The sequence below is a fragment of the Cornus florida genome, unplaced genomic scaffold (assembly GCF_030987335.1).
Source record: "Cornus florida cultivar Cherokee Brave unplaced genomic scaffold, ASM3098733v1 CherokeeBrave_3.0.0_Hap2_Chr11, whole genome shotgun sequence".
Taxonomy (NCBI): Eukaryota; Viridiplantae; Streptophyta; class Magnoliopsida; order Cornales; family Cornaceae; genus Cornus; species Cornus florida.
Window position 1 is genome coordinate 102,899,432 of NW_026775581.1, and position 24,449 is coordinate 102,923,880.

The window sequence follows — 24,449 nt, forward strand, 5'->3', positions numbered from 1 at the left end:
TAGTTAATGTTATTTTGTATTTTCAAAAAAAAAAAAAATACTGTTCATATAAAGAAAAGAGTATATCATTAAATACATGTAATATGACTCGTTATTCAATCCAATAATCTCATTTTATTAGCTATAATTTTTTATTAGATTACTATCAAATATATAGTAAACAAATATTTGACTGATTTTATGCTTTTGCTACGAGTATCATTCCCTTGTAAGCTTTAGCAGTTGATAATATGGCCCTTTGTGTGTTACATACACACATATTTCTCCTTAGATATAATTTTTATTGATTTATAAAAAGGCTAGAATAATATGAAAATATGCAACCTAAAAACCGAAGGCAAAGGTTCAAGCCTTAGTAGAAGCACGTGTGTGTGTGTGTGTGAATACTAACTAAGAAAAAAAGAAAAAAAACCGAAGGCAAAGCCAACTCAAACCTCCAACAGTCCCATCTGTTAGCACTGTTTCAACTTAATTTCTGATTGAAAGGAGATCATACAAAGTTCCAAAATCGAAAAGTCATTCATGTTGTCTTTATGAACAAATAAATTTCCAGGGTAACAACATACGGTAATGGAGAAAATCCATCTCTACAAAACTGAATAAAACTGGACGAATAAGCACAAAACATAAAAAACCCAGGCTATAAAATATACATACCTACACATATATGTTGACTATGTGGTTCGACAGAAGGGGCAAATAAAAAAAAAAAAAAAAATCACTCCCAATTAACATTGGGTAGGGAAATAACAATGGGCAGCTTCCATGTTGAGTTTCTCAAATTCGAAGCACCAGTTGAACATCACTACCGCAAGACAACAGACCCTGGAAATTTATGAGTTAAATTTAGACGCTGTGACAATGTCACAAAAATATACAGCACATATATGCTCATTATGCACCCAAGAGTTCTATATAAATTACAAAAAAATAGCACAAGAAGGTAGTCTGGTTAAAATATAACTACTGTCCGTTGAGAAATGAGAGCAGAAAAGAAGCACTCACAATTATGCAAAGGAACTTGAAACAAGAAAAATTCTATACCTCTGAAAAAAGGATGAACAATAAAGCAAATTTTGGAAGAGTTAATGGTGCAAAAAATTTTATTACTAATGTGTAAGATGAAAAGTAAAGGACTTCATTTCCCGGCCGCTACTAAAGGAGTTTACAAGAGAATCTAAAGGAACAAAATTATCACCAACACGCACGTGTTTGCTCAGGACATCAGCTTTAGTAGACCATATAACTGTGTATGTAAAGGCATTTAATACAAATAAAACATCATCTGTTGTAGATAGAATTTCAGTTTTACAATTTGCCTAGCGAGACTCAGAATGAGGTGCTTGAATGAACTCCTGTGGTACCTCAGTCCCCATTCAAGTGCCTGGGCAAGCACCCAAGATTCCTTAGTTTACATTTCATTACTCAGTACCTCATAAATTTTCAGGTTAAAAACAAACAACGGGACAGATGACTTCTGGAACCGTAAGGGGGAACAAATCCTTTCTATCAAGTAATGCCTTGTCCCAATAGAAGTGACTGCTAACACCAATCTTGTTCATTCACCATTAAGAGTCAATCCAAGTTAAACACAAAAACTAAAGAGCTTACATCCGTTCACTGGTATCCTCATTCTTCCAGCCATGCCTATTGCCTACCCTATATAGAGACCTAAACATGAACCAACTTCACTTTGGGGTGATCATATTCTTTGTACAGGTGTGTTCATTTAAAGACTGAAGTTTTTCTCATGCAGCAATAAGTGAAATGAACAAACTAATGAAAAGGAAAGAAATTGATCGATATTTCAGAAATTGTGCCTTTTTCAGAGATAAGATATGTTACAAAGGAGAAAATGATATAAATTGACAAATAGAGATTAAAACAAACCGACATTTTTAAAAAGAAAATAGAGAGAGGGCTGATACTTACCAAAAAAATCTGATGACAGGAACAAATTTTCAGTTTAATAGAGGCCCAACATTCTTAACTCTGTGACATGGTTGGGGTCAAGTTCTGGAACATTCTTATTTGCTTCTCGATCTTCTACCACATACTCCTGACATTATGAAATTAAGGATCAATTACTACAGCTAAGGGTTAATGATTTAACATCAAACCGGATAACTAATGGTATTTATTGCAAAAACTGAGAAGGCAAAATTGAAAAACAGGACCAAAAACAAAGATCTGATGCTCAAATCTAAGACAAAGAAACATAATATTTTCAGTGCAATCTTCAGTTGAACTTGTTATTGAAGGCAGTAAGAATTGAGTTATAGATTTACTAACCAAATATTATATATATATATATATCCATGCCGTCAATGCTGACGAAAACTAAATGTCACAATCATTTAATTAAATTTTGCCATAAATTATTTTTTCAGAAGAAATTCACTTAAAGCCACAACTCGAGTGAGTGAGAAATCCACGTATACATGACATCTGACACCTCTCTCCCATAGTATTCAATATAGATAATGAGATATTTTATTATCTGATCCATAAGATCCATATTTTAAGCAGAATATTCATCATTCCAATTGTCAATGAGCTAGGAAAGAACTACCCCTCTATCTAGACAACACTTGTTTGATTTGTAGAACCCTGTCTGCATTTTTTTTTTTCCTAGGACATCTCACAGGAATCGACAAATTTAGGGCTTCTTTGGACATATTTTCAAATTTAATAGGCCACATCTAAGTTTATTGTTGAAGTCTAGCATATTAAGAAAAATAAATGACTTCACCTAAGAAGCACGGACACGGATACGGGACACGGATACGACACGACACGGACACGGCGACACGGCAAATCCAAAAAAATTAGGACACGGACACGGCGAATAGTGTATATATATATACATATCAGTGATATATATATATATATATATATATATATATATATATATATATTCCAACCTAAACATATATATATATATCAGCATCTTTAGGACACGGACACGGCGAATTGTGGCATCTTTAGGTTAGTATATATATATATCAGCATCTTTAGGGTAGTACAAAACAAAAAATAGAACATATCAGCATTAAAAAAAATTTTAAAAAAAAAAAAAAAAAAATTAACATATCAGCATTAAAAATTTAAAAAAAAAAAAAAAATTCCAGAAAAGTGTGTCCGAGCCGTGTCCGAGCTGTCTGAGCCGTGTCCGAACTGTCAGAGCCGTGTCCGTGCCGTGTCCGAGCCGTGTCCGAACTGTCAGAGCCGTGTCCGTGCCGTGTCCGAGCCGTGTCCGAAAATTAAAAAAAATAAAAAAATTCCAGACACGTTTTTTGGCGTGTCCGACACGTATCGGGGCGCGTCCGACGCGTGTCCGTGTCCGACACGTGTCAGACACGGATTCTTCGCCCATTTTGGAGTGTCCGTGCTTCCTAGGACTTCACCCACCATTTCCCATGTGGACATGATCACTTCTTAGATGACTACCATTTTTTACCAATCTGACATATTTAGTATAATGAATGTCCAAATGAAAATATCATGTAAAAGGTGAAGGTCCTTTTGGATGACATGTATAGCCTTCTCGAAAAACTTGTATGTAATAGGTCCTTACATGGCCCTTACATTTCATTACTGTGCCAATAAATATTGTTGAACCATAAATAGATACCATTTGAAGGCACAAACTATGCCGCATGAATCCCAGGAAACAAGTCAAGCCATATATAAAAAAAGCGAAGGGGGCAACGCGGACAATGCTAAAGAAGATAATCAACCTATTTATGACTGAACTATTGAAAAATTATCATAGAAGATATAATAACCCTAATTTTAAAAGGATAGTCTCGGTATTTATTTATTTGTTTTAATTATATTTTAATTATTTAATTGATTATTTGACTAATTGCTTATGTGTTTAATTGAATTAGGTATTACTTGATTATTTGATTATGTGTCTATGTATTATTTGTATTTGTCTGTTAATTGTTTAATTAGATTATGTGCTTAAATGGTGTTTTGATTAATTGTAAATTAAATATTTTCTTTTCTTTTATTATTTTATTTTATTTTTCTTTTATGGTTATGGTTAGTAGTAATGGGTCAACCAATTGGGTTCCATGGACTACTTGGATAGGAGGTTGGATGTGTATGGATTATTACCCATGAGTTGTGTATGTATATATATAGATATACATTATATACATATATAAAAAAGAAAGTAATTTATTAATTACTTTTATGATAACTTGGGTAATAATATTTAATCTGATGTATATGTTTTATATTTAAATAATAAAAATATACATAGATTTGATACGTGTTATGTTTTAAGTTACTTTATAATATTATGGTAACTTAAGTATTATTGGATAATCCATTAATAAATAATGGAATGTGTATAATTTATTTATTTAATAAACATATACATAAATTATATACGTAACATATTTTACTTACCTTTTTAATATTATAATATTTATTTTTTTTAAGTTAACTTAGATTGGGAAAAGGGTTAGGGTTATTTTATTTAGCCTATAAATATATAGTTATAAGTTGTAAAAGGGGGCTAGAAATATTCACGTGATATATTCTAGAAATAGAGAGAAAGTTAGAGAGGGAAGGAGGAAAAGGAAGGAAGGAAGAAAAAAACCCTGTAGAGAGAAGATCAAGGAAGAAGAAGTTTAACTTTCGATCCGAAAGTTTAAGGCAAGTTCTTCTTCTATCTCTTTCCCTTTGAATCGTGTTTCTGTACATGCCTAGGAAATTCCAGGATTTATTAAACACATAAAATTAAATAATTATGCATGTTTAATTGGATTAGAATATAGGTTTTATGAAATTGGTTCATATCTGTTCTTGTGTTATGAATTGATAAATGCATGATTTTATTTTGATTTAATTTCCGGTGTGAATTTTTATATGTTTACATTATGCATTTTTCATATCTGTGGAATGATGGAACGTAGAAACATGCCTAAGATTCCTGAACATTAAATAGGAACTAGGTTATGGTTTAAATAAATTTAAATAGACTCAATCATAATGATGCTTGCTATTTGAATGTTTTAAACAAACGAATGGATTTAATCTTTTAAAATGTTTTAGCAATTAAGATTAAATGTTTAGGATGAATTGGATATGGATAATACTTATTTGACGGTATAATAAAATATCATCATGTATAAGATTCAGTTTGTGTAGGACATATGATATAGGGAGCTTAAATAAATAATAAGTCATTCCTATTTTGTGATAACTTGATATCATATTATCATAATTATTTCTGAATTGTTTGATGTATTTCCTTAATCGTTACATCAATTGTTGAATTGTATGGTTTAATGCACCGGTATGGGTCGGTGGCATTCTAAGGACGGATTAACTTATCAGTTAAGTCCTACCTATTTTATATAAGGGAATGGATTAACTAAAATGTTAAGTCCTACTTATATTCAAGTCAGGTCAACTGAACAAGTTGAATGATTTATGGAGGATTAATTTATTATATAAGGAAATGGATTAACTAAAATATTAAGTCCTACTTATATTCAAGTCTGGTCAGCTGAACAAGTTGAATGACTTATGGAGGATTAATTTATACTGGATAGGATGGTTACTAGATTATATATATATATATATAAGTATGGTATCATGATATGAGCTTGAGTCTCAGGATCAGTGGTTAGGGCGCGTATATCGCCAGGGATGTGTAGCTAGATATAGTGTAGTTGTGTACCCTGGTAGGTCTAGGTACTCATGCCCACTATATGTACGTTTTGCATGTTGCTTACTATTCAGGTTGAGACAACCCTATAGTCTAGTGAGGTTCCTTTAGTGTGTGTGTATACATATATATAAGGACTACTAGTTACTGTTGGGTTGACTAGGATGTATACGTGTATCAGATCTCTGCTTGGACTGTAGTAGAGTAGAACTTGTTTGTGGGCCTGACCCACCATTATTTTTCAGGTGTTCGTCAGGAGTAAAGGTTATTCGTGCTGTGCGAGGATCAGTCTACTTTATTCTTCCGATGCTACATAGGAGTTCCTTTATGATTCAGTTTCCTGATTTAGACAGTTATTGCTGTCATTTGTTTAGTTTGGATTTTCTAGGGGTCCACACAGTATGGATTCCCGAGTTGTATTTTGGAGGATCAGTTGTATCAGAAGAGTTTATTAACTAATGGAAATATATTCTGAGGTTTATTATTAGATTATCATTTTAGTTTCTTGTCAGCATTTTATTTATTTTTCTTTATTCTTTTGTACTCTGTGTTCGTTTATTATCAATTTGTTTTGATATCCTCGGGTATTCGGGCGTGGGCCTGGCCAACCCGCATTCGGAAATCCGGGGCTATCACAGAAGAGGACTGAAATTTAGTATCACGGCCAGTAATAATCCTTGTCTTATTTCAACCACCTCTGAGTACTTAATGTCCCAATGAGGGACTCCACAAGCTACATTCTTCACTTTCCACCAGGACCAAACATAGAATTTTTCACTGCATTTCTTCTCCACATACTTGTATAATAATCAAGTACCTCACAAAAAAGTTCAACTCAGTTTGCCCAAGGCCAAAAGAGCTTGGTGCCAGTGGAGAAAATTATTAACATTAATTTCACCATGTTCTCTATGAATTGGTACCAAAGTGGGCCTTACCAAGCCATGGTTTTGAGACTTGGCAGAGTCTCTGCGTATTTGCTGAGTCCGATACTCTATATTGGTGGGAATTAGAATCACATCAGACTTGTCTGAGTCTCTAAGGACTCAAACGAGACTCAACCGAGTCTCTAGGGACTCGGACGAGACCCGGCGACCTCTGCTGGCTAGGCTTCAGGAGCAGAAAGCATTCCAATTTAAAAAGTATGCATCACCAGTTGCTTCTACTAAAGTCTAACACCCCCCGTGACCAGCCAGTACAAAACATATTCCTTCAAATACTGATAGGCCTCTGAATGACAGGCGAGAGCATACAAATTTCATCAAATACTGATAGGCAAGGTTTGAACTACAAACAATTTCCAGGGGGACCAAAAAAAAAAATTGCACTAGAAATAAGATGATGTATTTTAAAAGATTACAAGAAATATGCAAAAAATGTTAAAGTTTGTGGAAACATAAATAACTATTTAGACTTTAAGATAGAAGGAAATTATAAAGAAGCACACTTACCACTTACTGAATGGTCAAAAATCAGCACTACACATAAAATATCAGAGAGAGAGAGAGATTGCAGAAATGAAATATTATTTTCTAAAATTTCTTGCACATGTACAAAATGTTATGAGAAATAAAAATTATATAATTATGTCACTATTCTGGTTATATTAAAAATAATACTAAATTTAAAATTGTTCAGATAATGGCCTTATTGCAATAAATCTGATTTTTGTGCAATTTATCAAATTGCAATTTTTTTCACAATTGGTACATTATGTAACAATGACATTTTACAGTGCAATTTGTCATACTAACACCAGAACTGAAAACATCCCATCCCTAACACAGAGAAAGGAAAAATCGACAATTTGGCCACCAAAAAGAAAATGCAGGATACCCCATCCACTGATCCGAATAAATCAATGTTCTGTTCCCCATCTAATCAAGTTTAACACTGGTCAACTCTAGACACAATATATTGCAAACTAAACAAAAGATAATGTCAACTGCAGACCTTTAGAAAAGGAAAAAATAAAAGACCCTACAATAACAAAAATTCAAAAATTTCAACAATTTTTTTTTTTTCCTAATTGGTACTCACACACACGTCTCTTCTGAGACTTGAATCCCTGACCTCCCTTGGGAGGTAAGAGGCTAATACAGCTAGGCCACTGGCCCGTTGGTAAAATTTCAACAATACCTAACAGGATACATTTCATGTTGCTTTAAAGTAGTAAGAATTCCAATCTGATTTAAAATTATAGTTCCACTATCTAAAAAGTGGTTATTTTTTCCTTATTTTATTTTAACATATCAAAAAGAAACTTTGGGATTGCTGAATCACCACAGACAAGGGACAGACAAAATAGCATAATAATAATAATAAATATATAAAGCAACCGAGCCATCATGGATTCACACGTGTATTTCCTGTTGTTCCACAAAGAATGCTACAACAGATATCTACATATGAGGATAAAATACTAAACCTTTGTCAGTTCTTGTTTGGCAAGAACATGGTAGTGTCGTTCGTTGATCCTCTGTCCACAGATTATTGCCATAAAGAACCCATAGAGCAAACCGACTAAAACAATCGCTAGAACTGCCATGTTAAAAAGGAATATGGGAGATGCAGTTAAATTTAAGTAGAGTTCGCAATAAGAAGGAACTAATTTAACAATATTCTCCAACAACAGCAAATAACTACTGAGAATACAGTCTTCAAGATGTACTTTAAGCACAATGTGGAAAGGCTGACAGTCATGGCAGAAAAATATCAGGTTACAAAGAGAAATTTACAACACTGCCACAAACCAATTCTCTAAAGGATTGAGTCAAGACCAAGAAAGTATCACTAATTGCTATCATTAGCTCCAAGCCAAATTTGTAGCTGATTCTCAAATAAGTCTCAAAGTAATGACTCCAGCAGGTCCTCTCAAGATTCAAGAGGTACTAGCACTCTAAATGTCTGTTGACATGCATGTATTTGTCCTTCAAATGTGTAATGTGACATGTTTGTGTAGACAGTAAATTTAGAATCAATTTTGGCAATTGATGCTTCATTTGGACTAATGTATACAACTTTCCAAATTTTTTTTTTTTTTTTTTTTTTTGTCTATTCTATTATATAGATTGACAAAGAAACCACTGTTCCTGTATTCTCCCTTCCTTTTTTTGTTGTTTTGACAATTTACATTTTTTTATCAGACATAAATGCTAATTAGACCTGAAAGTGTTTAAAAGAATTTTGTTAATTAATTATACGTTGTTGGGAATGACATGATAAGTAGACAATGAAAGCTTATTAAGTTACTAAGAATATTGACAGGTCTCTACCTAAAAAAATTTGATCAATCTCAAATATATAATATAAAAATACCAAATAAAATAAAAACAAACCGAAAATAATCATACTCTGCATTTTTAGATCATTAATAAAAACTCACTCCCAAAAAATGAGATAAGATAATCAGTTATGATATAGTTTGAGATATTTCAAATTCATGTTCCAAAATTATTCTATTTTATCTTAAGAAGCAAATCTATTAAATTGTTTGTACTTCAATCATATAAGTTGAATAAATCATAGGTTCATGCTTCTCACAGGGAAAGGATAAAAGCTACGAAAAAAAAAGCTATTTTGAGTAACTCTTCGGTCTTGAGTTGTAATATTTATATTATCATTGTTTGCCACTTTATCAAATTTACATTCCATATATCCTGTCTTAGTTTTACTAATTTTTTAGCCTCTTGCCTCTAATGTATTTATCCATTTTCTAGTTTTGCTGTTAAGGCTTCCTTAGAAGTATCTATTAAAACTAACCCACTTCGTTTCTTTTTGTTCAAGCCACTTCTTTTTTTGTCCAAGTTGCTTTTCTTTTTGTCTCACTCACTCCTTTTTTATTTGTGAGTTTTGAGAATATCCCCATTCATAGGTCCATTAAAATTTTCCTCAGGGAGAAAAAAAACCAGTGGATGTGTTGGTTGCATATGTTTCTAATATTTTGCAAAAAACTGAATTTTAAAAGAATTCCCCACTGAAGACGTATTGGTAGAACTTTTGAATATAAAGATATAGGGCATCTCAACTACTTATAGGCATTGGCAGTTCTTGATGAACTAGGAGAGTTTCTAGAGTACGTTTCAGTTTTGCTATAAGATACTGGAATGTTAGGGCGTAAACTAGCAGATATTCTAAGAGCTGAATCAGTCAATGACTAAGTAATGTGAGCAAGACTCCTTACAGATCCATGAGGTACCAGGGATTAGTTGGGTGGTTGATTTAATTATCGCCGACCACGCCTAAAATGATCCATACAGTGACTGTGACAAGCAAGTATAAGGATTCAACTACTGCTAGTCATGGTGTCATACCAAAGCTACATACAGATTTTTGCTTCAAAAAGTCTTGTCCGGGGAAAACAGATTTTATATGAAATTTACAATTATGCAACGATGAGGCATTTACTTAAAGCCAGTTGTGTTCCACACAGAAACTCCACTTTTGTTGGTTGCAACCTTGTTAGATTGCTTACAGAAGCAATGGTGGCAACATGATCGAGTTTGAAGGCCAAGTCTGGAGCATTGGCTTATGATGCTTGTAAGGTCATGTGAAGCCCTCTTGAATAGTTGGATATAGGATTAGGAGCCCCATATTTTTTTTTCCTAATTGGTACACACACACCCCCACCCACCCTCAAGGAATTGTTTGCACCCAAGAGGATTAGGATCCCAATTGCCAAGGAACTTTGCATGATATTTATGAGTAAAACAGAAAGGTATATGCTAGATGGGCACCTCAGCCTTGCCACCCCCATCCCCACCCTCACCCTCCCTAAAAGATAAATTTACAAAAGTACGAAACAGAAAAGGATAGAACAAAATAAAAGTAAAAGCCCAGGTTTAGACAAAAATCTGTTTGTGACGACAAAACTTGTTAAGGAACTGTCATCATTTTACTCTATTGCATATTAAGTAATTTGGGCATGTGGTACACATCAAGAACTTGAGCAGCACTCGTGCAAACAATAATCACCATTGTGTCCGGCAAATATTCATTTAAGTATGGGAATATATGCTTGAGCTAATCGAATTAAACTAGAGTTAATTGAAGTAAAACACTCCTCAGAAGTTCATTGACTTCTCTGTTTCTTCATTCTCTTCTTTGCTTTCTTCTAAAACTGCACATGACAATCATTTCTTGTATATTAAAATCAACCTTTTTTTCACTCGCATTTTATGTCCCTTCTTTCAAATTCTGTCATCAAACAATGTAAAAATTATATTTTGATCAGAGTAACCTAATCTGATATCTAACCAAATGAATTTGTAAGCCATTTGGTCAGCTAAGCCAGAAACAGAAGAGAAAAGAATGGATAAATAAAAAGATGAATTCTATGTGATCATAAAAATGACAAAGATATATTGCGACGCAAAGACACAAAGCTAAGGAATGTTGCATCAGTGACGTAAAATCTAACATTTTGAATAGGTTTTCACAAATGTGAGGTGCTGTTGTACATCTGCATGAAAAATAAAAAATAAAGAGAGTATAGAAATAGATCATTTATGTCTATTGCAAAGAGCGACTTACCAGCCATTGTATAAAACCCATATGGATGTTCTTCATACCCAAACATTTCCCTTAGTTCATCTCCATAAAATTTGTATACCAGAATGCCTAGAAATGCTACAATCTGTTGAAAGGGTTCATTAAAGATTTTATAAGCACAAAAAAGAAGTAAAGTAAAAAGAAGAGAAGAAGTTAATTGTACAAGTAGCTTCTCTTATATAACAAAGGGAAAGAAGAAGCACATTATCCGGTCATATCGATATTCTGTGGCGAGTTTTAGATGTGGAAAGAGTGATATGCATGATAGACGTTTATAGATTGTCAATCCATGAGACACTGGCATGATAAACATAGAGAAAAGGCAATAAGGGGATGGTTGGGATAGAAACGTAAGAGGCAATTATCTAACAGAACTGAATTTTTTTGTATCAATTGGGTTTTTGAGTGACAACGAACAAATGTTCAAATTTCCACAACAGTAAATAGCACATAATTATTGAATCAACAATATGCATGAAACGCACAGGAATTAATAAATTATATTTTACCCAAGAAAATAAAATAAATTTACACAAATGAAAGGTTTTATGCATCAGATAACTTATGCCACTTAAAATAATATTAAAAATTTATGCATAAGGAGCTACCTTCTAAAGATATCAATTGACTCATTTATCAGAGTAATTATAAGTTATAACCTTAAAAGTACCAAAGCAGCTTGGCCCGAATAAACCAGTAATAACTGAATGATATGACTCAAGAAACGAAAAAAAAAAAAAACTATCACTGACAGGCTGAAGCCTATTTTACACGCTTCCTCTCCAAACAAATAAATAAATAACTATTAAAAACACCAATGTCTAACTTTGGAAACATTCTGGTTCCAAGGCCAAAGGGTCAGTTTTTACAAATCCCCTGGGGGTAAGTTTAGTAAATTAGTCATCTAATTACCCTTCAGAGAAAAGTTGTATGTCAGTTAACTAGGCAAAAGGCAAGTACTTTTTGACTGCACTGTCTTGAAAACACAGCACAAATAAGACCTTTAAGTGCGCCAGTTAGGAAAAGTGACACAGTCCACATTGAGAGTAATACTAGTGGGGAGAGGAAAACCAAAGTTAACGTGGATAGAGTAAGGAAGGATGTGATAGCATGTGGATTAACTGAGGCTATGACCCTAAATAGAGTAGAATGGAAACACGGGATTCATGTAACCAACCCCAAGTAGTTGGGAAAAAGGCTTGTTCGTTGTTTTTGTTGTTGTAGTCTTGAAAGCACAGCATTATTTGAGTAGGGGGTTTAAAAGCAGCCTTCAAACTGTAAATGCTATGGAAGAAGCTATAATTTTAGTTATCTAATAATTACCGATCAACTAAAAAGGGAGAGAAGAGAAAAATAATAATAATAATAAAATAAAATATAAAATAAAAAAGAAGAGAGGCCATAAGCACTTTTAACTTTAATAACAGAAAATGCCCACATCAAACCCAACAAATAAATGTATCCCCTAAATTCCCATGATTTGCTAAAAAAAATGTCATTTTCAAGACTGAAAGACACAAATAGGGAATTCCAAAGTTCAAATTGAGTAAGAACTTAATGATATAGAATTTCCACATTCTCCATGCAACAACTAGATGCCAACTTTTTATTTTATCAAAGTTAATTCAAAATTAACCACCATGAGTTCAAGATTTTATTTTTTCTTAATTTTCTCCAAATGTTAAGTTTTCAAAATGAGTAAAGACACAAGCCAATTTAATAAACCAATTAAATGAACAGGCTAAAACCTGTTCAACATCATAAATTTTTTTTTTTTTTTTTTTTTACCTTTTGTTGGAGAATAATTATACGAGTGATTTAAGCCCTTAAATCACTCCATGACAGAATGTTAAGTTGCTATACTTGGGCAAAAAGTGCCAAATAAGGAAAAAAAAAAAACTTACAATAAATATCAAACACCTTTCATTGCATTCTGTTGATTGAATTTTTAGCCCTCTACAGTTGCATAAACTACCATATTTCTTTCAAAAGATATTCTTATATCCCACTTATGGATTGTATATCTTTTACCGTTGATTAAATTTTTAGCCCTCTAAAGTCGCACTAACTACCATATTTCTTTCAGAAGCTATTCTTATATGCCACTTGAGGATTTTAAATCTTTTACACTAAATAAATCTCTCTTACTTAACAAAAAAACTTACAATAAATGTCCCTTGTTTAAGTTATTTATTTTTGTTAATCATCGATAATTGTTAATGAGAACCTAATTCATTTCTTTATTGTTCCAGTTGGTCATATATTTATTTTTTGTTTTAACACATGAACCTGGGCCCTTCGAATTAGCATAGTCTAGTTTTGCACTACCTCTGGTTTTGCTATAGCCCATAGTTCAATTGGATAGTAATTTAACTTCTAATAACTTAATGATATAGAATCACCACATTCTCCATGCATCAACTACACACCATTTTATTGACAATGGAGAATAAATACTATAAGTCAAGCTAATAGAACTGACTTTCCCAAACAAAAAAATCTAATCTTGTTGACATCTATGATCTAACCAATGTTATGAAAACCAAACTGTACCAATAGCCTGACCACGTTGACTGGAAGCAGAAACTATCTAGTCCTATTCAATCAAAATACTAAATCATGTAAAAAATAAAAGCACATAAACTGATACAAAACAGTTTAACCAATTACAACTATCAATATATACACACAAGTATATAGGAGAAGATAAGAAGAGTGGCAAATAAGGGTATTGTGCATAGGCATTGTTGTCCACATTTCATGTCTTAAGGTCATAATACTTGTAGCACTTAAAGACTCATTAATGATTAAACTAATGGATTAGCTAATGCTTCTAACAATAATAATAATTAAAACAAAAACCAATACCAATGATTGGCTCTGCTGAGGGAGTGTGTGGCTTCGGAATGTAAGATAAATACAATGGACAACTCAACATTCTGATTCAATTGCCCACTCTGATATGGATTAAGAGACAAAGGCAATGGACCTTATTACAACTTTCTCACTCAATGTCCTGCTCAGTTATTATGGCATTGATCTAAACAGAGTACCTAAATGATAAGTTTGTGTGAAAAAGTTGATTGTTGTACCAGCTGAACAATAACAAAAATGAAGGCGTGGTCCCTCGCAACAAGGAACTGAAATTTTAGTCTTAACCACCAGCGATCAGGTGGGACATTTGCACGTAGTATGAACACAGCCCTGCACTCTGTACAGTGAGCAAAAGCAAAGCCTTCCTGCAATAAGAAAGACGTAGATAATAGGTAAAAGTCCTTGAGAGCATAAACATGAGTTTTTGGTTTTAAAATCAGTAGACTCAATACAATCATATGAATGTTGTTAACCAACACAATGGGAATGAAATAAGTAGATAGATTAACTTCATCTTCTGAAATCTGATATTTCCAAAAATACCGTTACTAAACGCCAATCTGCTGATCAAGCACCAGGCATGAGAAATATAGAAAAAGGGGGAGGGGGGGGAATTACCTTAGTTGACCTCCAATTATCAAGGCATGATCTATGGACATACTTCTGGGTGCCTTTGCAGTGGCACGGAGCTATCAAGTCTTCTCCTGAGAATTAATAAACAACGGCCTCAATGGAACTAGATGGAAGGAATGCTTATTCATGGTTACATATATCATCAAGAGTTGCATCAACTTTGTCCAAATATATTTGTTTGTCAAACAAACAAGTTGCATCACCACAATTAGTTTTTTTTTTTTTTTTTTTTTTTTTATGAGTGTCACCACAACTAGTTTTAAGAAGACTACAAATGGAAATGTATTTGAGTTTGACAGAAAGTAGAGACCTTCAGCGTCAAGGCATATACGGCATTGTGGATGATCTCCATTCACCAAATTGGAATTTTCATCAACATCAAGATTTAGTGAATCATCAGCAGTTATACAGCAATCCCCACCCACAGTTCTTATCTCATATGAAGAGGAAGAATCGTCCGGTCTTTGCACAATGTTAGACTGACATAAGATGGGTTCAGTTTCTGAACTATCTTCCGTCTGACTACCATTTGATACTAATTGCATTGCGAAAAATGTCGAATTAGGATTGAACTGCAAAAAGCATTGCCGAAGTAATTATTCCCACTGACCATTTCAACAGAAACTAAGCATCCTGCAAAGTGGAGGAAAGTTACACCAATCGGGAAAGAGAACTGACATTCAGCATCTAGGTTCGGCAGAAGGCAAAATTGTTGCATACTGCTCAGATCAATAATAATTGCGTAAACAATACAACCAAATATGACAAAGATGTATATTAAGTGATAGCCCTTTCAAGGTGCTCTCAAAATTGTTACATGTATCTGTAAATAAAGTTCTAAATTCTTGCATTTAAACACTTAGACCCAAATAATTGTCTTGGATGCCTTGTATCATCCTCAAACATGTCTTAGAACACATATCAAGTAAACATAACACAGTTAACCAAATGGCACTGTTCATATCTCTTCGAATAGAGAATTTTCCAGCCATTAAGCAGAAGGAGAATTAATTTAATTAACAAATGTATAAATTTAAATAGAACAAAATAAAAATTAATAAACACAAAAGAGTATGATTCACCAAAATTTCAGCCCTAACGCAAAGATCAAATCAAATTGAATAAGCAATAAATGAAAGAATAAGATAATCAAAGAGTAACTCAATAAGCAATGTTGAAAATTTGCAGTTTACAGATTCATTAGTATAACTTGGAAGTCATGGATGCTCCCAAATGAGCCCCCCAATCCAACCCATTGTATGTACCTCCAAATGATACTAATAAAGCGAGCAAATACCATAAACTTGTATTCATGCTCAAACATTTAAATATTATGTTCAGACTCTGCTATTTTGCTTGCATAGCAGCATAAGTCAGATAGCCAGATAGAACTCCACAAATATAAATAGCTACCCCAACAGGCAACAATCTCTAATCGCTTGTAAGATTCAAATTTGCCTTCCCAAAAACTTAAGCACATTGAGACTATATAGAATGCATCCAGTTTTCTATTAGGAAAAATATTTCGGTGCTGAACTAGCTACCTAGGAATCCAACCTTTCACTATCTTGCCCTAATATATATATATATATATACATATATACACAAATGTCTGAACGGGCATGCGCACATACAACATAAATATTCACATACATGTCTTTATAATGCTGAAAGGAGAAGAGTGTCCTATTGAGATTAAATTAATTAGATTCTCTTGGGAAATAATAATAATAATTAGATCCAATGATGCCTGAAAATAATTATTAACCCTGAGATGACTAGCTACGAAAATCGGAAGATGAACCTAGACAGCTCTGGCTTTCAATTGCATGCTTGAATAAGTATAAGAATGAGACCCCAAAGTCGTTTTAGATAATTAGTGTAAATTTGAAAGCAAAGGCAGGTAAAGGGTGTCCATATCTCCTAAAAAACGTACATTTGAAAATATCATTCACATCCACCGATTATGAAAAATAAATTATTGCTCAACAAAAGGAAATGAACATCTAATTGGAAGCATATCATTAACAGTAAAGCAATTGTGATAAAGAATTTTACACTAGTGTATATCTCAAGCACTTCAATTCCCTATAAGGTATAATTCATTGCATTCAATAACAATATTGAATAATCAACAATCAAGCAGAGTCTCAAACTTCTGCATACAGCATAATTTGAGAATCCAGAATCAGAAACATAGAAACTTGGAATTAAAATGAAGACATGAAAGTGAATTGTGAAAACGAATCGAGAAATTGACCTGAATTTCAACAGATCTTCGTGACATTCAAACGGTACTCACATTGCGACATAGATGATCCGATAGCAGAGTGAAACTTTCAGGTGGGCTTGATTTCTAGGGTTTGTGATCGATGACAATGAAAGCTCTATGTATGTGGAGAGAGAGAGACGGAGTCTGGAGAGAGAAATAGAGAGCAATGAGACCAGGTAAGACCTGGACTTCGAACCCACCGGAAAAAAATAATTTAGGATCAGGATCCCATCATAACCAAATTAATTAGTCAATCAGTGGGGCCCACCAATATCTTATTGGAAACTTGTAAATCAATGAAATTAGGGGTTCCCTTAAATTCATTAGAAGGTATTGCCCACTTTTCACATAAATAGAGAGAAAAATAATTATACAGACATGGGAATAAAAATTTGGTAATAAAAAGGCACGAGAATATACATACATACATACATACATACTATATATATATGTATATATATTAGGAAAAAACACGTGCAATGCACGTGGTGAATGTTTTGTAATTTATAGAATTTTTATTTTTTTTTTTTTTTTTTGTAATTATTTATTTGAAGATTATAACAATAAAACTTGCAAAAAATTACAATTTTTTGTGACATTTTTATATAATTAATAAATATTTTTTATAATAATAAATAAATACTGAAATATTTTGAAATTGGTGGTAGAGTTTGAGTTTTGTAAATTAATAAATTCTTTTAGGTTTTATATTAATACGAAAATTTTACACTTTTATATTGTATTTATATGTATTAATATATTATTATATATTTTCTTTAAATATATCCTTGTCTAATGTGATACAGTTTTAAATAAAATAAAATAGGTAATTTGTGGTAGAGTTTTCTAGAAATTATTTTATTTTCTTTAAATATATTCTTGTATGATTAGATTTCCATTTATTAATAAACTTGTAATAAATAGATAAATACAGATTATATGTGATAGAGTTTTAAAGAAAATAAAATAGTTAATTTTTAGTAAAATTTAGGTAATTTGCGTTACAGTTTTATAGAAACTCTTTAAATATATTCTTGTCTAATGTGATAGAGTTTCATTGAAAATAAAATAGGTAATTTGTGATATAATTTTATATAAATTATTTATTTTCTTTAAATATATATATCCATGTCTAATTAGATTTTATTTTATTAAAAAACTAATAATAAAAGGTAATTTGTGAAAGAGTTTTAGAAAAATTTATTTTATTTTTTATATCAATTATTAAATATTTTTTATATTAATAATTCTTGTCTAGTTATATTTTCTTTTATTAAAAAACGCATAAAAAATAGATAAATAGATAATTTGTGCTAGAGTTTTATATAAACTCTTAAAAAAAAATTATTTTATTTTCTTTAAATATTTCATTGTCTAATTAGAGTTCCTTTTATTAAAAAAAACTTATAATAAATAGATAAATACATGTTATATGTGATAGAGTTTTAAATAAAATAAAATAAATAATTTGTGTTAGAGTTTTATATAAATTATTTTAATTTATGTAAAAATATTCATAATAAATAGATAAATAAAGGTTATATGTGATAGATTTTATAGAAAATAAAATATTCCTCGGCCTTCTTGTTCGAATTTAGGGGGGAAATTATTTTATTTTGTGGTAGAGTTTTTTATATAAATTATTTTATTTTGAAAAAATATATTCTTGTCTAATTAGATTTTATTTTATTAAAAAGCTCATAATAAATATATAATGTGATAGAGTTTTATAAAAAATAAAACAGCTAATTTATGTTACATCTTATGGAAATTTTTTATTTTCTTTAAATATATTATTGTTTAATTATATTTTATTTTATTAAAAAAAATTATAATAAATAAATAAATAAAATAGGTAATTTGTGTTAGAGTTTTATAGAAAATATTTTTTATATAAATCAATTAATAAATATTTTTTATATAAATAAAAAAATACTCAAATAATGAAACTCTCTGCATATTTAATAATAGTGTGTAGATAAAAACTCTTTTATATCAATGTTTATGTATTTTACTCTATAATTTTTTATTTCTAAAATTCTCAATTTCTGTACTCCTTCCTCCTTTGTCCTTATCTCTATTTATAAGCTTCTTTAATTAATAGGATGATGACATGTGTCATCTTTTGATAATGACACAATCAGGGCTAGGCCGATTATATTGTGATAATTATCCATTAAAAATAACAAATTTTTTATATCAATTAATAAATATTTTATTATGATTGATTTTATTAGGTACTTTTTAGAGTTTTATAGAAACTATTTTTATATCAATTAATAAATATTTTTATATATATAAATAAATAAATACTGAAACTATTTTTATATCAATTAATAAATATTTTATTATATAAATAAATAAATACTGAAATACTGAAACACGGAAACTCTTTGCACATTTAATAATAAGTATAGACATAGATATAGATATATATTAGTTACTGTATAGATATATATTTCTGTTTTGATGCAGTAAGACCAACCTATAATTCATTAGTGAACACATGCAATTCTTTGTTTCTGAAGAATTATTAAAAAAAAAAAAAAAATTATTACTTTCATTCCTTCTATTTTTAATATTCAAAATGTAAGTATCATTGTATATTAATATGTAACTTTCGAAACTATTATATTACATTACATGGAGAATAATTTTGTTTGTGAACATCATCAATAAGTGACATTTTTCACAACCTCTGTAATTATTTTATTTACTGTATTTTTGCAAAAAGTGAACTCTAAGTTTGTAATTAGGGTTCCTAAATCTCTTTATATCTAATTTCCGACTGGTAAATTTTATCAAATAGTATTCAAATTTGGTTGGCATATTAACCTTTGATAATTCCTTACTTAGTAATGTAATAATAAAAAATAATATTTAGATATTCAACAAAAGTCATGATCAATCAACGCCTTGTAGGAGCTGTTAGTGTGTGTTTTGTAGTGTTTGCAATTTTGCATAGAAACAATAAAAAAAGGAAACAGTTCCTTCATTTTCCTCCTAATTATATTATTAATACATCTTCCATCTCTTCTGTTTGCCCTTTCATTACAGCAAACCAACATCGTGTTGCTTGGGCCGAATCAGACGAAACAGTTGGATGAGTCCCACATTTTACTTAGTCCATCCGAATCAGACCAAACACTTTGATGGATTCCATGTTTGTGCCTTGTCTGATTGGACCGCTTTGGCACTACAAACATTTTCCTAGAAACAAACTCATTTTTAGCAAATCCAATATATTAATGTTCATCAGCTTTTTCAGATGTTCCTAGGCAATTTCGTGCAGCCAATGTATTATTTACCCCAAATTTTTTTTTTTTTGGAATTAAACGATGTAATGTTTACACATTCATTATAGATATCATGATTTGTATCATAAGTTGATAATGGATTAGAAGTCACAATGGTCTTTCAAGTTGTCCTAAATGTGTAAAGATCTATATAGTTGTGGAATTTATACAAATGTACGGTTTACGGGATACGAATACGACACGATACGGATATGTTCAAATTTTTAGAAAGTATAATACGGATATAACTTGGACACGGTTATATTAATATATATGTATTGAATAATAGTATTATAAAATTTTAATTTATTTCTAATTTTAAATAAAGAGTTGTAATGACATTTTATACCGTGTAGAGTTTTTATTTTAAATGAATAAATATCATTTCAAAATTTGCTTCTGATCATGTGTATGATGTCAATTTTTTTTTAAAAAAAAAGTTAAACATTTTAGAACGTGTTTATATTATTTTTAAGATTATTGGATAGACTTGTATTAGAAATGTTTAAAAGTGTAAGTCTGAATACTTAAGAAGTGTTCAAAAATATCGAAAAAATGTCCAAAATAATAAATAAAAAAATTATTTTTATTTATAAACACATATATGTAATATCTGATTCGTGTTCGAAGAGTATCCGACGAGTATTTGTTTTAACACTAACATGACATAATACAACTCTTTGTATAAGTGTCCGTAGTTGACATAGAGAAAAGTGAAACTTGAATCTGAAAGAAAAATTCTGAGTTACAGCAATTGATTATCGTACAAGGCAATTAATCACGTTAATTGATTTACAATCAACACAAAAAATAAATGATGGAAATAGTTTATGAATTGATGGCGTGTGTGATGTATTAGTATAGTGTTGTGAGTCAATGACCCAAAACATGTGACCATTTTATAAGAAGTTTTGGCTGTCAGTAATTGTCTGCTTCTTTATGGGATTGGATGGAAGATTCACAGACCAAGTGTTACAACTGCAGCATCTTAGAACCAACCATTCCAACCTGCATTTTACAAACATAAATGGGATATTTACCTTAGTAAACCTGACATGATGCAGTGAAATTATACGAGAATACTCTGCCTGCACTGTACCTATAGTAACTTACTAAGGAGCTATATAGATATATACATACGTATACTCTAAGGATACATACGTATATCAATGTAAAAGTCGTATGTTTATTCATAGGCATGATTACGGTATCTTCATAATGATGATGCAAAATTCGGTGATAAATCAATTTGTACAAGAATAAAATGGATGTTGATGAAGCGAAAGTTACATTGTTTTGAATGACAATAAACAATTTTGAATTCATACATTATAAGCAAAGAGAACTCTAAATTTTTTTATTAATCAATGATTATTTGACCCTCAGCCGTACATGTACGTACTGCATAATGGAAATATATCCAAAGCTAGAAAGCTAATAAGAAGCCCCAAATTGCATTGTCTATAAAAGTTAAGAAAAATTGGAGGTCAAATCAAATTACTAAAAATCATTAAATACAAAAAATTTGACAAAATTCAAATCCGTTGGAAAAAGATGAAATTTGACCGAAAAAAAAAAAAAAACAAACAAACATCATGAGCATAGCTAGCGAGTCAAAACGAATTCATTCAAAATGTCCTAAAATACAAAAAATTGTTTGAAGATATATAATGATCAAACCTAAGCAAAGAGAACTCTAAAATTTTTATTAATCAATGATTATTTGACTCTATGCCGTATATGTATATATAATGAAAGCTAACAAGAAGCCTAAAATAGCATTGTCTCTCAAAGTTAGGAAATATAGGAGGTAAAACCAAATTACTAAAAATTATTAAATACAAAAAATTAGAAAAATTCGAATCAGTTGGAAAAAATGATTTCGGAAATGAAATTTGACAATAAAAAAAAATATCATAAGCATAGTTGGGGAATCAAAACGAATTCATTCAAACTTTCTCAAAAAATGTATCAGCATGCTCGTTTGGACTTTTGACGTTACAAAAAACATGTCAACAACTGGTTCTACATCAATATAATGGAGTTGTTGGAAGATATATAACAATCAAACCTAACATTTAGTTTTAATGACGAGGCATCATAATTTTTTTTTTGTTCCGTTTTAGAGTACAACTTGAACACCCAAGACATATGAAAAAATGTACTATTCACTTTTTAAAATTGGAATGAGGATGAGTAAAGTTGCTAAACCTGGACATGCTTAGAACAAATTGATCAACTGGTTTAAAAAAATATATAATCAATCTCTTTAACTTTGTTCTCTTCTTTTTGCAATATGTACCATACTTTGTTTGCACTTCATGCCCTTTGCATGGGGTGATGTACTTTTCCACCTGTATCAGTTTTGACTGGTTGTTGGGTAATTTTTGTATTAAAGTTGAGTATGAAGAGAACCTACCAGTCTAAGTGGAAGCCATCATAAAAAAACAATTAAAAATTAAAAATAAAAAAATAAAAAAGAAGCAATACATATGACGGTCGGCAGAAATATTGAATTCCTATGTAGAATGACACAATAATCCAATCACCCAATTGCAAATATTAGTCACAAATAAATATATATTCTAACTTGAATTTGAAAAATGTAATATACCATTATTTTAATTGAAATTCCGCCATTAGAGACGGAGAGAGGGGCTTACAAGTTTTTTAGGCATGAGTTTTTGGGTTCCAATTGATCAGGGTCTTGACGATCCAATGAAAATGCCGATGGCTGCTCTCTGGGTGGATCAATGGGCAAGTTGTGATCTAGAAGTGGGATGTTCTCCGCCGATGTGTGGCTGGATGGAGGCGGCGAGAAAGGCGGCGATGGCGACGGAGACGAGGAGAAGGAATACTTCTGGTGGCCGGGTCCTACACTAATTGGAAGAGGGGATGGAGGTGTCGGAGGAGATGATGATGGAGATGCATATCCATTCTTCATCCTTACTTTGCCAATTTCAATCTCTCTCTATGTCTGTTTGTGCGAGAGATTGGAAGAATAGAATTATTTTGCTAAAGTACGTACTTTCCCGGAAGATTTTGAATCATAGGTATTACCTAACGGTCACTGACCAACCCATCAGCCCATTCATTTAACTGCCAAAACTATATATTTCGCCGGAAACCTCTTTTTGAAGCACATGTTCAACCACCAGTTCATACTTCAACTATTTTGCCACCAATACTGTTTAAGCTGTGCTTAATCTCCTCTACATTGAAATTAATTCCCACCCATCAACTTTAATTTCCTACAATAATTTTCTTAATCTCTCGGGAATATTAATTAATTCACATTGAAAATTACATCTTCAACTATTTTGTTCCAGCACACGAGGTTTCAATTCACCACCAGAAAGTCTGCCATTGTCTTTTGAATGTCTACTTCTGCATGTGCTTCCACTTCCTACCATTCTCATCAAGTCAAACTCCCAAAACTTCAAACATATCCATTTTTTCTTTTTTCTTTTCGCCACCCGAGAAAAATAAAATTTAATGCACAAGTGTATTCACTTGGTGTTGATGAACTCGCCACATCACCAGTCTATGTGGCACCTCCTTGAACAGATGTTTCGCATCATCTGCTTATGTGGCCCCACCTATCTCAACAGGCACACTTGGCTAAAATCTATCTGGCGTGTCATCGAGAAAAGGGGACAAGTAATCCTGGGCTGCTCGCCCCATAACTGGAAATACTAGCGAGGAAGGGGCCGCTACCCTTCACTCCTTCAAGGATGTACCACTCTCCATTCGGATGGGTTCCTCCTCATTGCACTATCTATCGCTCGAGGTCCCTACCTGCAGACGGGATCTCGGGCACGTGATTACCTCTGTCACCTCGAGCTCCCCTCGCCATGAACACGAGGGGACCTCGAAGTTTGGCCACCTCGAATTCCCAACTTGGGATCTGAAGGGAATTCGAAGACCAAGGTCTGTTACCCCGAGCTCCTCTCACTCTGAACTCGAGGGGCCATGATTCGAACTGGATCTTGCAAGGTCGAGAAGGCAATACCTTGAGGAGATCCGTTCTCTACCTTCAAAATCGGGAGTCTGAGAAAATGTGGACAGGTGGTTGGGATCCAAGGGCTCGCCTCTCGTAGGTCGGCACAAGGGGGAAAGGATACCGATACCTATGGTC

At 32.0% G+C, this 24,449-nt stretch overlaps 2 protein-coding genes across 5 annotated transcripts; both read right to left on the bottom strand.

Annotated features, from left to right (window-relative positions):
• Positions 1 to 505: 505 nt before the first annotated feature.
• On the bottom strand, positions 506 to 17,237 carry LOC132286722 (uncharacterized). 4 transcript variants are annotated; one of them, XM_059789097.1, is made up of 8 exons: positions 17,046 to 17,237; positions 15,054 to 15,315; positions 14,729 to 14,814; positions 14,329 to 14,475; positions 11,219 to 11,321; positions 8,115 to 8,227; positions 1,933 to 2,059; positions 506 to 825 (listed from the first exon to the last, which is right to left on the bottom strand). In XM_059789097.1, the coding sequence occupies exons 2-7, from the start codon at positions 15,286 to 15,288 to the stop codon at positions 1,967 to 1,969; spliced, it is 777 nt and encodes a 258-aa protein (XP_059645080.1). In that variant the 5' UTR covers positions 15,289 to 15,315; positions 17,046 to 17,237; the 3' UTR covers positions 506 to 825; positions 1,933 to 1,966. The 4 variants fall into 4 exon arrangements, with proteins under 4 accessions (XP_059645080.1, XP_059645079.1, XP_059645076.1 ...); XM_059789096.1 differs by having other exon boundaries at positions 15,054 to 15,376; XM_059789093.1 differs by having other exon boundaries at positions 17,004 to 17,237.
• Positions 17,238 to 21,009: 3,772 nt separating this feature from the next.
• LOC132285740 (protein PROLINE CONTENT ALTERNATIVE 22) lies at positions 21,010 to 23,371 on the bottom strand. Its single transcript, XM_059787935.1, has 2 exons — positions 22,975 to 23,371; positions 21,010 to 21,319 (listed from the first exon to the last, which is right to left on the bottom strand). Exons 1-2 carry the CDS (start codon positions 23,253 to 23,255, stop codon positions 21,211 to 21,213), a joined length of 390 nt encoding a protein of 129 aa, XP_059643918.1. The 5' UTR covers positions 23,256 to 23,371; the 3' UTR covers positions 21,010 to 21,210.
• Between the last annotated feature and the right edge of the window lie 1,078 nt (positions 23,372 to 24,449).